The 15426-nt window shown below is 37.2% G+C and overlaps 1 protein-coding gene across 2 annotated transcripts in view; it reads left to right on the top strand.

The window, feature by feature from the left end:
* Nucleotides 1-9454, top strand: part of TRIM24 (tripartite motif containing 24) — a 98824-nt gene extending 89370 nt beyond the window's left edge. For both annotated transcript variants that reach the window (XM_057550135.1, XM_057550134.1), the window contains exons 15-19: nucleotides 646-974; nucleotides 2038-2170; nucleotides 3149-3223; nucleotides 4818-4967; nucleotides 5718-9454. In XM_057550135.1, coding sequence (XP_057406118.1) covers nucleotides 646-974; nucleotides 2038-2170; nucleotides 3149-3223; nucleotides 4818-4967; nucleotides 5718-5927 — 897 coding nt within the window. In that variant the 3' untranslated portion in view covers nucleotides 5928-9454. The remainder of the gene's footprint in view (nucleotides 1-645; nucleotides 975-2037; nucleotides 2171-3148; nucleotides 3224-4817; nucleotides 4968-5717) is intronic.
* The last annotated feature ends 5972 nt before the right edge of the window (nucleotides 9455-15426 follow it).

The following is a 15426-nucleotide window of genomic DNA, read 5'->3' as shown; positions in this document are numbered from 1 at the left end:
AAAGCTAAATAATTTGAAAATAATTGCCTCCAAGGAGTGATATTATATACCTGTGCTTTTAACTAAATCTACATTTATTACTTCAAAAATTTTAAAAATGTTTAAAGGAGATAATAGATTTTGTAATTAATTTGAAATTTTCACCATTCTAGGCTCAAACATAACATTTAGGTTCATTTTAAAGTTATTAATGGCACTTGCAGAGGTGAAGTTACTTCTAAGAATTAAAGCAGTATACCTTTTTATGAATGATAACAAATCTATAGTAGGCCTGTTTTGTGTTTAGGTACACTTTGAATTAACAGCTCCAGTAAAATGTATTTATAGTTCACGTGGTTGACTTCTACACTACCCACCCGTTTCTATAGCCATCAGCAGATTCAAAGATTTTCCCTATGTTATCCACACCCTGTTACTGCTGCTGACCTTCTGTTTTGAAGATATTTTTCAGTAGAGGTCCATGTCTTCTTTACCATTAGGGACAGTTAGCAGTAAACGTATTCTGGTCTCATGCGGATTCACAGACTCCTTTGAAATAACCAGGTGCTCACGAGTGAGCAGACTGCAGTCCAGAATTGCAGTAGTGCTAATAAAGAAAGGCAGTTTAAGATACCCATATGCATATGTTAACTCTTTCCACTGCAGACCAACTATCCAAGAAGCATACTCACCTCCCTGCTCTTAAATAGCAGTCAGAGCTCTGCATCTGAAGAGTCTGTGTTAAGATCAGATGCCCCTGATAGCACAGGAGATCAACCTGGACTTAACCAGGAAAATTCCTCAAATGGAAAGTCTGAGTGGCTAGATGCCTCGCAGAAGTCACCCCTTCACGTTGGAGAGACAAGGAAAGAGGATGACCCCAATGAGGACTGGTGTGCAGTTTGTCAGAACGGAGGGGAACTCCTATGCTGTGAGAAATGTCCCAAAGTATTCCACCTCTCTTGTCATGTGCCCACATTGGCAAATTTTCCAAGGTAAGATGGTGCTTGCTTCCCTTTCTTACATTCTTTCATTATAAATAATAACAGCAATAAACTTTTGATGATCATTGTAACATAAAACCTTTGTAAAAACTTAAATAGAAGTCCACTTGGCATAAATGCATACACCAAAATTTTCAACACAGGGTTTTCCATACCCTGCCTCCCATTCCCTGTGCTTCTCTCAAAAACCTAGTCTGTTATGACGAGAAAAAAAAATAACTGGCCCTTTAAATTATTACAGGGGAATTACCATAAAGTGTTGTCCTTATGCACAACACTGCCATAATTTAGTGCATCTTATTTGCCAGGCATTGAGCTGTATTGTTTACAAATATCTTGAGTAAATTCTCAAACAAACCCTATGAGATGATGATGGTCATAGAGAAGAACCATTGGGTTGATATCTTAGTTCTTCAACGGCTGTATTTTTTTTTTTTTAAAGTGAACCTTGTCCCCAAGACTTTTTTTTTTTTTAATATTTATTGGGCTGCGCCGGGTCTTAGTTGCAGCATGAGGATCTTTTAGTTGCGGCATGCGGGCTCTTAGTTGCAGCGTGCAGGATCTAGTTCCCTGACCAGGGATCGAACCCAGGCCCCCTGCATTGGGAGCATGGAGTCTTAACCACTGGACCACCAGGAAGTCCCTTCCAAGGCTGTACTTTTAAATATTTATAATTTCAAACTTAAAGTTATAAGAACAGTACCAAGAGTGCTTCTTTTTCTTAAATCATTTGGGGGGAAAGGTCAGTTGTGCCTCACATCAGCCATAGATTAATGTGTGTGTTTATTTTTTTGTTTATTTTGTGTATGTATTTCATGCCTCCTTAACTAGGCTAACATTTACCACTTAGGCCTGTGAACTCTATTTCTGCTTGCACGCTCACTCAGCAGGGTGCCACGTACATAGCAGATGTGTGCTAAATCCTCAGTGATTAACACTGATGCCGAATAAGTAATTCTGCATAATAGATGGCATGGAGGGAGGTGGGAAAGGGAGGTGGTGAAGAGAGCAATGATGCGTTAGGAACTCAGCCAGATCCTTTATTCCCCAACAGTGGAGAGTGGATTTGCACTTTCTGCCGAGACTTATCTAAACCAGAGGTTGAATATGATTGTGATGCTCCCGTTCACAACTCAGAAAAAAAGAAAACTGAAGGCCTTATCAAACTAACGCCAATAGATAAAAGGGTAAGTTTCCAACCTAGACTGTTAAACAGTTGTTTTGGTTAGATGCATTACTGTAATGCAAATGTGCCTTCCTCAAAGAAGTGGATATTCAGTTAAATTTTATACTGACTTCTTTTTTCTTTAGTACTCTTTTTCCACAAAAATATAACAATCTTAAATAATGGCAGATTATTTATGTGGTCTGGACTTTTAAATTTAGTCTACCTTTCAGGTTTGATTCAGATATGTTTTCTTCCTCAGAATTTGTTAAGAATTGGCACCAAAGAGATGGGTTTTTCTGTTTACTCTTCCTGGAAATAATTACATTCTTTCACCAGATGGTACTAGATTTATACCTCAAAGCTAGCTAATATATTTAACTGTAATTAACATTTAAAGCTACTAAGTCAACACTTCTTTATCACTAAAGAAGCTCCTTTGCTAAATTATTAAGTAGAACAGTCAGTATGCAAGTTGTCGTGCAAGAGAGAGCTGAAACATGCCCTGCCACTGCTACACAGTGTTTATTGGGGTAAACCTGTAAGCAGAGAAGTAGCAGAGCACATGATGGGACCACCTGCGTTCAGAAAGGGGTCCTTAGGACCCAACGCACCATGGAAGGGGCTCCACCTCTGGATCTCAACATATGGATGTTCTTCTATTAACTTGTGTACTATTAATAATTCAGTACACAAATTGGAGAGAGAAGTGGAAATATATTTTTAAAGAACTTCAGATATGTTTCTAGTGATACTGCTTTTGTTCCTGTAATTATAACGACTGCTCTCATATATGACATATGCCCCAAAATGTCAAACAGTACACTGTAGTAAATGATTGAAATGGACAGCAAAGCTCCAAGTATCAGTATTTTTCTTGTATTCATCTGGTTTTAACTTTTATTCTGATACTTTGAGACCTGTAACGTTGTTGCTAAAAATTAGCTGTGACTTCATTATTTCATTATATTTTCATTTTATTTATTTATTTATTGCTTAGAAGTGTGAACGCCTACTTTTATTTCTTTATTGCCATGAAATGAGCCTGGCTTTTCAAGACCCAGTTCCTCTAACTGTAAGTATGGATGTTATTTTGTGCTTTTTTTGTACAGTGGGATGATTTTTCTGAAACTTGATTTATGACAGTCTAGTTTCTGTACCATTTTTCAATAGTAAGTTTCTTACATTAATCCAAATCTTAAAGCTTATTAATACATACTGCATGCTTTAATCTTAAGCACATTTTAAGGTTAACAAACTGGCCCCAAACTTCTTTTCTGATATATTCTTTCTTCTCATCTCATGTATTTTACCTACTATTCTCTGGGATGATTTCTATCAATTGTTTCTCTCTCAGGAGTCTTAGGTATATATCCTAAAGCTGTTGGGAAAAAAACTTGCCATTTGAGATAAAGACCTCTCCAAATCTCTGTACACATTTTGATTTATAGGTCCAAACTTCAAGAAATAAGTAGACTTTAACAGTAGAGGAAGAGGTGGATGTTTGTGTGTGTTTACCATTGACTTCAAAAAGCTTCATATTTAAAATTTGATGTGACTTCAGTGTATAATTTTAGAGTGCCGGAAATGGCCCACTACTCAAAGTGTGTTCTTCTCTGATGTCTGAAATTCCTTTAAAAAGCTAATAGATTTGTTGAACAGTTCAATAAATTTAGAAAATGTAATGCAACGTTAGAAAAGAAAACTAGCTTAGCAAATACATTGAGCTGATAAACAGTGAACTTCTGTCCTGAAAACAAGTTTTGAGAAGTTGAGATAGGAAAAAGGAATACAGTTGACTCTTAGAACAAGGCAGAGGTTAGGGGCACCGACTCTCTGCACAGTTGAAAGTCTGCATATAACTTTACAGTCAGCCCTCTGTATCTGCAGATTCAACCAACCACGGATCCTTTAGTAATATAGTATGAATTTAGTGAAGAAAATTCGTGTATAAGTGTACCTGCACAGTTCAAGGATCCACTGTAAATAGTTTTTAGGGGGAAGGGCCCTTTGTACCCAAAAGAGCCAGGGCAAAAATATGCCAGTAAAAACTTTATTCATTTAAAAAGTTAACCTAGAATTTGGCACTTTTTATGATGTTGGCTTATAGTTACATTTGGCATTAATAACAGCAGCAGAAAAATAGCCCCCTTTTTCTTAATATATATCATCTCATTTAGTCTTTACAAAATCTTATGAGATTGGTAGAATTATTTCTATCTGAAATATGAAGAAACACGTTTAGTGAAATGACTGAACCCAGTAACTTACCCAGGAGAATGCTAGTGAGTAGCAGAGCTGGGGTTCAAACCCAGATTCAAAGCCCACTTGCTATAACACATGCAGCAAAAACATGTCAAGTCTTACTAGAAGTAATACTTTTTCTAGTGATTGCTTTTTGTTTAATAATGAAGGAGAATAGTAAGAGGGAAAATGTGGTAAGTTTTTTTCATTAAAAATAACTGGTGAAGATTTTTGATAAAAGTGACACTTGTAAAGTGTCACAGCATTTAGGCACTTGTAAATTTTGCTGAATAGATTTCCTTATCAATGACAAAATAGAACAGAGAAAAGCAATGAGAACAATCCTAATTTTATACTACTTCTTATAGAATTTATATAGGACCAGGGAGAATTTATTTATTATAGCATCTCATATCTTTTGAAAGGTGCCTGATTATTACAAAATAATTAAAAATCCAATGGACTTGTCAACCATCAAGAAAAGACTACAAGAAGATTATTCCATGTATACAAAGCCTGAAGATTTTGTAGCTGATTTTAGATTGATCTTTCAAAACTGTGCTGAATTCAATGAGGTGAGAAGAAAAAAAAATAATAGCAGTGTGCAAGTAATGTTAAACCAAACACCTTACCAACAAACGAGGAGATCAAGATATCTATCTGTGGTAGCGTAAATAACCAAAAGTTCGAGTCTGTCAGGGAATGAAAGAGGTAATTAGGAAGACTTTATCCACATGTATATTCAAAGATTTATTATATGGTAACAGCTTGAAAACAATTTAGGAAATATTTTTATCTAACCCAGAAGCACCTTTATTTCTTGAAATACGGCACTTCACCAGACTTTAGTCTTCGTGATGTTGATATTAAAATATTAAGAATGTGGTTTAGATAGTTCCTAATTAAGAATTTTCTCAAAAACGTTATCATCTGTTAGTTTATCTAAACATCTATTAGACTTACAGCCTTTTGTTGATAGTTTGTCCTTTGTATTGGCTACTCATTCCAGAGTTCCACGTTTCATTTAATTTGTTCTAAAAATACCTGTCAGATGATTCTCTGGTTATGGCATCTCTGTGATATCTCTTTGGTAATCCAGATGAGTCAAAGCCTTTTATTTACTTCTTATCTGATCTTCTCTAGATTTTGTCTAGCCCCAGACTTTTGTTTACTTTATATCAAAGCTATACATAAACATTGTTTCCCAAACAATCCACTGATACTCATAATCTTCAGTTAGAAGGGAACAAAAATGTGAGAAATCCACGACTTTATTGACCATCTAAAAATTCTTTTTAATTCATATTTTTATTTTTATTCAACAGCCTGATTCAGAAGTAGCCAATGCTGGTATAAAACTTGAAAGCTATTTTGAAGAACTTCTGAAGAACCTTTATCCAGAAAAACGGTTTCCTAAAGTAGAATTCAGGAATGAATCAGAAGATAATAAATTTAGTGATGACTCAGATGATGACTTTGTACAGCCCCGGAAGAAACGCCTCAAAAGCATAGAGGAACGCCAGTTGCTTAAATAAGCAACACCACTGGCGTGTGCTGGTTTTTAGATTTTTTTTGTTTTCAAAAAACATTTTGTCAGTAATTTAACATCATTACCAAGAAGAGCTTGTGACCACTTTAAGTTTTCAATGTTTACTAGACTCTGATTTCCTTAATAACCCATTTCTTTTAACCTTCTTATTAAGAAAGAAAGAAAAAGAGGGAGGAAGGAAGGAGAAAGGAAGAAAGGAAGAAGCATCAACAACAGAATAAAAAGACATTCTCCCCACTTATTGGATTTCAAACTGCAGTCTGGAGTGATAGCAACTATAGAAAGGAAATAGACTTTGTATGAACTCTAAGTTGAAAATTTAATGTGGTTTGGATGCGTGCGTTAATCCATTTTTAGAAAATACCACTACTCATTAACTATGGACCAACCATGAGTTAGGTGTACTGTACATAAGAGCAGTACTCCAATGAGTATGAGTGGTAATAAGAGTTCTATCCTAGGATGCCCCCTGGTGCAACGAAAAAGTAGATTAGATGCTATTAAGAAGGCACCTAATAGTATATCATGTAAGATGGCAATTGTATTAAAGAAAAAGGAAAACAGATGTTTGATTTTTGTTTTTGTTTTTTTCTTGTCTATAGAGGTGTGTTTGGTATAGCAGGTTTTCAAGCCCATTTTTCGTACATTTCTAAACCTACCTTCCACTGAGGAAGTAAGTGTACTCGTTTGGTTTTGCTGTGTGTCTATGTGTGGTTTGTTGTTTGCTTTTTAACTGTGCAGGTGATCCTTTTATAACAAGACTCATTGTTTGCAGTATGGCTTTTAGTGGAGCTATCCAGAATATGCAATACAGCAGTGTGTGCCGTATTTGATGTAAGGATTCTTCAGCGTATACCCTATTGGGCATTAAATATAAATTCCCCTGAAAGGGACCAGTTTTTGTGGTTTTCATCTGTCTTCATAAATTGGAATGAAATGTGTTGTGGAATTTGGGAGCAGGCAACTGGAGGAAATTAGAGTGAAATGTACAATTTTTTCTGAAGCATCTATTTCCCATTCTTCAGAGTCAGAACCTCAAACTGAATCTTTCATCTGACTTAATTCTGGACTTCATTTTCATTCTCCTGATAGAGATACAAAAGACCTACCTTCTGAGGGCAAACATATTCTTAATGGGTCAGACCTAGCTAGTTTACTGACTTTCATTTATTCCTTTTACTTGTTGTTCAGTATCAGAGAAGGAAACTAGGTTAAGATAGAAGAAAATTATTGTGCCATTTGCTAATCTAACATTTGACAGTATATTTATATGTGAACTTTTTTAGTTTGCCAAAGTAAACCTTTATTTATAAAACATTAATTGGCTGAGGAAATTTTCCTCTCTAGGCTGATAGAATAAAAATATAGCTGACTTGAAAGAACTTTATCCTTTGGATAGTGTCATCTCCCATGAATTAAACCTAGAGGATTTGCTTGTATCCACATGGCATTAGTTCTTAAGATGGACAATTTGAAAATATCCTGTGGCTAAGTCATTGGGTTTCAGATACTGCTAAAGATAAAATGAGAAAAGAACTTACTGGCAAGAGCATCTCACTTTCTGTGTAGACTTAGGTTTAGTCCATAGTATGTCAGTTATGTACTAAAGGTTAAAAAGTCTTAATCACTTTTCCAAATATGTGTTTCAGGGTAGTTGTTGTTGTTGTTGTATTGTTTTGAACATGTGTTTGACATTTGTTCTCCAAAGACTTGAACAAATTTTGATAATAGTGCATATACCACCAATTGTCTTCTTTTGCTCCAGCATTTTTAGCACAGCAGCCGTGGAACTTTTCCTAATAAGTTTATTGTTTTTATCTTAGAATACAATTCTTACGATAGTTTTTTCTTCGATACTTGTCTCCTGAGTTAAAGCAGGGCACCACAGGTAAATTTTGAGGATGATCACAAAGGGAAGTAGCACTTAAGAGAGAAAAATTATAATTTTGTAAATGCATCTGAGCCAGAATTTCTACTAATGTACCCCAAATTTTCACTGTTATTATTCAGTGCCATATTAATCTTTTCAAACAATATTTTTCTTTCACCTTTATCATTTTTTTGCGGAATGAAAGGCACTTGAAAACCATCTTTCCTGTAATCATACATAATATATACTAAAAGTGTTTCTCCAAATAACATTTTCTTAATGGTCTTAAAATTAAAGTCCTACGACCTTATTAACAGGTGCCTGTGTGTCCAGGTGGATCCCAGCAAAGTAGTCCTTAAATTATAATAGTAGTAAGCTATAAGATGAGCCTAACTATACCTCATGCCCATTTGGAGAGAATTCCTTTCAAAAGGTCAGTGCCACTCAAGCAACCTTGACCTAAACTTAAAAAACTCCAGTGTTTACCTCTGATCGAAAACTCCAGGAGATTACCCTCTGGATTTAGAACCAATAGCCTCATGTCATATCTGCAAGACCCCCAATGCTGAATGGGATCACATGATGAGCAGGCCATGTGGCAGCTAGAATATACTCAATCCTGGGAAACTCATCGAAAGCTTTCCCAGGTGCCAAGCATCTGATCTTTCCAGCAAAAAGGAAACCCAGTACACAGTTAGTGACTTAACATGGCTTTGGTAGAAGTATAAATGGATAATGTATACCATATTAAATTCAAAATACTATTGTACATCAGCACCTGGCAATGCAGTTATTTTGTCCTTTGAATTAACAGGCCCTGCTTGTCTTTTCTGAATGGAAGCGTAGGAAATTGGAAGGTCCTGAGAGGAAAATGTCCTCTTTCCTTGGTAGCTTTACTTTCTTTTCCAAGCTAAAGAATAGGCTCCACATTTTACTACTGCACAGTAGTGTAGATGTAATACAACTTAGGAATGCTTTCAAAAAGATTCACTCCACAGTCCAAAGGGTGAGTATATAGCCGATTGCTCCATTTATGAATTTGCATTTCAATTTTCTATGCTGTTACAGTGTTTAAACTTTTAAATTGGGGTTCCGTGGAGAGACTCGTTAGACAATGAAAGGAGGAACTCCTCCTTTTGTTGAGGCCTGATCTACAAATGAATGTGAATCCCAACAGTAGGTGACTGCACTGAAGCAAAAGGTTTTTAGGTTTAAATAGAAGATGTATTTATTTTCTGTTTATCTGTATCTGTTATGAATGAGAGAAATTGAGTGATCTGATTGACCATTAAAATTATGGACATAACCATGAGTTCAACCATCCAATTATTGAAATAGAGGCCCTCATTTTAAATAACCATGCACATACATATTTTTTAAAGTATTGTATAACCTCGTGTAAGTTAAGAGTTCGTGTCTTTTTATTTATATTGCCCCTTCGTCTCTGGTGTGAATTTACTAAAATTCACAGGTTGGTGGCTCATGCTCTTGAGTGAGAATAATGCTAGCCAATCAGATCACAGATTTCTCTGCCCATGAAGGTTTCGCTTATTGTGAAGGGTATCTGAGACAGTAGTCTTCGTTGTTGTTTTTAATTTGGGGGAGTCAACTGGTGCTTTGATTTTAATAAAAATCAGCTTTGATGAATTTTTACTGTGAATATTTTACCACAACAAGGTATCTTTTTTTTTTTTTTTTAAACAAGGTATCTTTAATGGAAAAATTACTGTATGTCATGCAGTAGAATATTAACTAGTTCGGGTCTCCATTACTGCCTTCGTATGTTCCTCTATAAAATCAATACATATAGGGATGATCTACTAGTCCATAAAATAATAGGAAAACTTTTTGTAAAAACTCTAACACATGGATTTCACCAGCTTTAAATAAGCTAAAAATTAATTTAGCAAACAGGAAGGAAGAGGGTGATAGATATATTCAGTCGAGGAGTCCCACCCCCATGAAAGGAGAACCAAAGATGCCATGAAAAATTCTACTTGTCTGAAACCTATTGGAAGAGGCGGGACTTGGGGGGGTTGGTAAGGGGAGGACACAAAAAGTGGGGAATTTACAAGTCACTTTAAAAGTTTGCCTATGTTAATTTCACCTATAAAGTTTGGAAAGTTCTGATTCTCAGATATTACAACTATTTTAAAAACTCCGTTTTGAATATTTTCTGGATCTTACATTGATGGGGGTGGGAAAAGCCTTCTCTTTGATTCTTATATGTGTTTTTAACTAGAATAATAGTCCTAATTTGAGTCCTAGAAAAAAAATCCTTCCTTAGAAGTTACAAGTTAAACATTTAGCAAAATTCTATCTTTCCCACATTTTCAAATGTGGTGTGGAAGAAAGGCTATTTTAATATCGTCTGCCATATATGAGCATACTTGTGAATGTGAATTCTTTACCCATGTCCTCTACTGCCTTTAATCCAAGACAAGTGAGCCAGAAAATTCAGTCAGAAAACAGTGGCTGAAGCCTGGTTCTCATTGAGGGGAGGGGATAGAATATAAGGATCAACCAGGGTTAAACAAATATCTCAGCCTTGGAAGGGGAATGTACTGATTTGAGAAGTGACATTTTCCCAAAGAAAATCAGGGCGTTCTTAATAGGAAAGAGGAGGAAAGACAACAAGCTCAGTGAGCCACCAGGTCCCATGCTTTGGCAATGATGCTGGTTCTCTAATCTGATTGTTTAAGGCATTTACTGATGAGGGTGTATGTTAAGAAAGCCCAAGATACAAAAAGTCCAAAATAAAGGTTTTGACGTTCATTTTACAGGAGGATTGTTTTTCTTTTTGCCACTGTAGACTGTGCTCTGAAGAGACAGAAATCAAATTCCCTTCTATACATAAAACTGTAGATTCAGACAAATTCCACCTCTATCCTATTGCAGAAAGCAAAATATGCTTGTATAGAGATTCCAGTTGTTACTGTTTTTAATACCTCAACCAGTATTGTCTTTTTTTTTTTTAACATCTTTATTGGAGTGTAATTGCTTTACAATGTTGTGTTAGTTTCTGCTGTATAACAAAGTGAATCAGCTATATGCATACATATATCCCTATATCCCCTCCCTCTTGCATCTCCCTCCCACCCTCCATATCCCACCCCTCTAGGTGGTTGCAAAGCACCGAGCTGATCTCCCTGTGCTATGCGGCTGCTTCCCACTAGCTATCTATTTTACATTTGGTACTGTATGTATGTCAATGCTACTCTCTCACTTCATCCCAGCTTACCCTTCCCCCTCCCCGTGTCCTCAAGTCCATTCTCTACGTCTGTGTCTTTATTTCTGTTCTGCCCTTAGGTTCATCAGAACCATTTTTTTTTTTTTATTCCATATATATGTGTTAGCATACGGTATTTGTTTTTCTTTTTCTGACTGACTTCACTCTGTATGACAGACTCTAGGTCCATCCCCCTCAATACAAATAACCCAATTTCGTATCTTTTTAATGTCTGAGTAACATTCCATTGTATGTATGTGCCACATCTTCTTTACCCATTCATCTGTTGATGGACACTTAGGTTGCTTCCATGTCCTGGCTATTGTAAATAGTGCTGCAATGAACATTGTGGTACATGACTCTTTTTGAATTATGGTTTTCTCAGGGTATATGCCCAGTAGTGGGATTGCTGGGTTGTATGTCAACCAGTATTGTCTTTTAGTGGGCTGTGAAACCAATCCAAAAAAAGTTCTTACAAGTAAATGACTGAAAATTTGTTGACTTCCATTTCTACTAGTGCCTGATATTATTAAGGTAAGCAATATATATGAGTTTATAAAGGATTTCTGAAATTTAATGTTTGAATTAAATTATGTTGATAAAATTTGCTGTAGACTAATATAGTGTCTTCTAGGAAGCCTGGGTACTAGACAGTGCTAAACAACATTGTAAAGTATCTTAAGCCTGGATACCTCCACAGGTATTGATAGTTCCTGAAATCCTTGGGAAGGTGCTTAAGCATCAGTTTTATCAGTGGTTGACTGTGGTTTTCAATCACTGCTATCCTTTGGTTTTAATTATAAATTGCTGCCAACGTCAGCTTTGGGGTTTTGAATTACAGTTTGTCATGGGTTGTTTAGCTAAGCCTACATGTGTAGCCTAGACATCTTTGCATCAAAAATATTTTAGCCTAAGACTTTCTAATAACTAGACTAAGACAGGTCTGCAAACTATTTAAAATGATTAAAGATGACAATTTAGGTAATCCAAACAAACTTTATTTAACATTTCATGAAGAGGGCAGTCTCCAGTTGCAGGGGTTCAGAGAACAGCAAAATGGGGTGGAAGGCAGGAAGTTTTTATGGGGTAAAGAATAAGGAACAAGGAAGTAAGTACAGAGACCAGAGTTTGCTTGGTATTTGGTGATTGGCTGACGATATACAGCGTTTCTGGTCAAGCAGAGCATAGTTATTAAGTTTTGGCTTGCCTAGGTGGCACCCCCAGCAGGAGTTGCTTTGTCTTGGGCCTAGAATGGGCCTAGTACCACCTTTTGATCATCCTCTTGACCATCTACTTTATCTTCAATTTGCTTCTTTATATCAGGGAGAAGATCTTCAACTAAGATAAAAATTAAAAGATTCCTATGTTCTAGATTTAGAGTTGTTTGGAATATTTTTTTCTCCCCTCTGGGTACATAGTTTTATTTTTAGCTTGGGGGTGGGGGAGGGGAGAAAGCCTAAAAAGTTTCTGTCTGGCTCTGAATATCAGCTTCTAGTTCAGCCAACTTCTGACCATAAAGTTACTTTAAAAAAAAAAAATTTCTTTCAAATATCAAGTTTCAGACTGGACAAACAGTAACTATTCCTGGCAGTACTGAACAACACCAAAATATACTACCCTCCCAAGATGTAGAGCCACTCCCAAAGATAGCCAAAAGAATGAAATGCTTGGACAATTCCTCTGAGAGCTGGCAACAGTTGATAGACTGCAAATGGGATACAACCCACATTTCTGTCCAACCATATTTTGGGGCCTGATGGTTGAGCTGCCTCCATACCTAAGAACCAACAACCTGCATGTGCCAGCAGGCAGAAAGCCAAGCCAAGTTCTCAGGACACAAGACAAGAAGGCAATAGCTATCCCTGGGAGAGAAAGGATCAATAACCAATGAGTTCCCAAAATCAAATTCCCAAGAGTCTGAATTTGGAAAAGGAAGGGCGTGAAATTTCTCTCTTGACCAGCAGCTACAGGGATCAGGAAGAGCTGACTTTGGTAGGAATTCTCACTTTCGGCTGGCTTCTGCCAGTTTCCCCAGAATCCCATTCTACAGACTCCAGAGAGTGGAGTTTACAGTGAAGAGTGTAAGTTCTGGTATCTACCAGAATTTGACAAGGTTTTCCATTAGTTTTAATTTTAGTTTCCACTTGGCTGTTTAAGGGAATAACTGATAGGAGTTTATCAGAATCCTTCAGAGTCCCATCAACCCTGGGAGGGGCCCACATAAGGGCCGTCCTTTGAGAGTAGATACGGGGGGTATTCAAGTTCAGGGGAGGGGGGTGGGTATTATTATCTTAGGTTTCTGGCCTTGGAGCTGTTGCAATTTTAAAACCAACTTGATGAATTTTTGATTTTGGTCTTGTCTCTTCAGAATGGAAAGGCAATTCAGGTAAGAGGATTAGTAGACAGTGAGTACTTGGGTAAAGGAAAATAGAGGGGAGTTTTAGGAGTTAACATCGGTCTTATCGTCTTGTTTCGTTCTTTAATTTTTCATTAGCCTTTTGCGTTGAATCTTTCAATGAAGTTGTTTTGGAATTTTGAAGCCTTTTGGAATCTAATGCATACCAGTTAAAATAGGTGTCCCATTCTGGTTGATTTGGAAACACTTACTTTCAAGTGTGGTTCTTAAACAATATGTCTAATTGGAATGTTCCCCATGATAGCCATTGTAATGCTAGGTTGTCTTAGTGAGATTTGCCATTTTTGTAGATGTCTACAGCTTCCAGGACCACAATTATTAGACAAAATAAGCAGGTGTGCCAGAAGGTGGAGTGCTCAATTCTTTGAAACTCGAGGATCCCGATTCTTAGGTAAGCATTGGATGTTTGAGAACCAAATTAATACCTAAGAGAGGTGTACTGCTAGGTTGGGGATTTTGTGGTATTTTACTGTGTACTTTGTTGCACAGAATTTTTCTTGAGGTTGTCAGGTGGCCCAGTGTCAATGTAACCCATTGCATGACCAACTTAGCACAGGAGTCTTAGATTTAGGCGGCGAGTGCTTTAACATCTTTTAAGTGTTTGATCCATGCCCACCAATTTTGCAGCTTTGGCTTCAAGATTCCCATTAGCAATTGGTCTATTTAATCTTTAAATGAGAAGATTTCTTTATGAAAGTGGCAGTCGCCCTAATGACTTTAATAGTGTGACTTGTGCTACTTAGATTTTGTTGTGCCATTAGTCCAAATAGTACTCATTTCTTGTTTTAGTTTTCCAAGTCTCCCCATGCTTTATGCTGTGGACTTATCTTTATGCATCCCCTAATTGCTGCCACCCATTGTAGGCTCCCAATATAGCCGTCCTGGAACTTTTCTGGGAAATATATATATACGTGTGTGTGTGTGTGTGTGTGTGTGTGTTGTGAATACACTTTGTTTTTCCTCACATAAAGTTGGTTTGGATCAGAGCTGTGTGTGGGGGATCAGAGGCTCAAATCCAAAAGTGGCTTGCCCTCGGTGTTGATGAGGAAACAGCGAATGCAAAGGGTTCAGTGGGTCGTTCGCCTGTGCATCTTGTCCCACAGGCCGTAAGCAGTCAGCTTTGGATTCCATCTTCATCACCAGAGACTTAAAGATGATCAAAGACAATTTAGGCAGTCCAAGCAAACTGACACTTGATGAAGCAGGCACTCTCCATTTGCAAGGGCTCAAAGAACTGCAAAGGGGGGCTGAAGGCGGGAGGATGAAGAATAAGGAACAAAGAGGTGAGTAGAGAGCCCAAAGTTGGCTTGGTGTTTGGCCAACTGGATATACTGTGTTTCTGGTCAAGCGGAGCATTTACAGGGACATGAAGGTTATTTAAATTTTGGTTTGCTGAGGCGGCACCCAGGCAAGAGTGGCCCCATCTTGGGCCTACAACTTATTTTAACAAAACTATGGCCTGTTAGACAAATTCAACCTATGGCCTACTTTTATACAGCCTGAGAGCTAATAATGTTGTTTACATTTCTAAAGGCTGGCGGGGGCTGTTGACAGAGACCATATGTAGCTCAAAGTCTGTAGTGTTTACTCTGGCCCTTTATACAAAAGCTTTCCCGACTTTAAGCCATTTGTGCCTGTAGTTCAAATAGGAATGATTTGCACCCCTACTGAAGCAGGAGTATAAACCTGTCACACACTTAGTTTGCTAGTCCAGGGACACTTCATCATGGTAGCAGCAAATTCTTTTTCTTTCCACTGCAAAATGGGAGTGGAAGGAGTTAGGGGAAGAAGTAGGTGACTCAAGTCTTTGGGATCCCAATTTCAGAAGTCTCTACAATAAGCCCAAACAGCAATAAAAGACTAAATCTAAATGTAAAACCTTGGGTATTTTTCTTCCACAGCATACCTGTGTGAACAGGTATGATATCATGCATGCAAGTGGTTGCTCAACAAAGGGCATATGATTACAC

This window comes from Balaenoptera acutorostrata, chromosome 7 (genome assembly GCF_949987535.1).
Source record: "Balaenoptera acutorostrata chromosome 7, mBalAcu1.1, whole genome shotgun sequence".
NCBI lineage: Eukaryota > Metazoa > Chordata > Mammalia > Artiodactyla > Balaenopteridae > Balaenoptera > Balaenoptera acutorostrata.
Note: the sequence above shows the minus strand (reverse complement) of the source record. Positions and strands in the feature narration are given on the sequence as shown.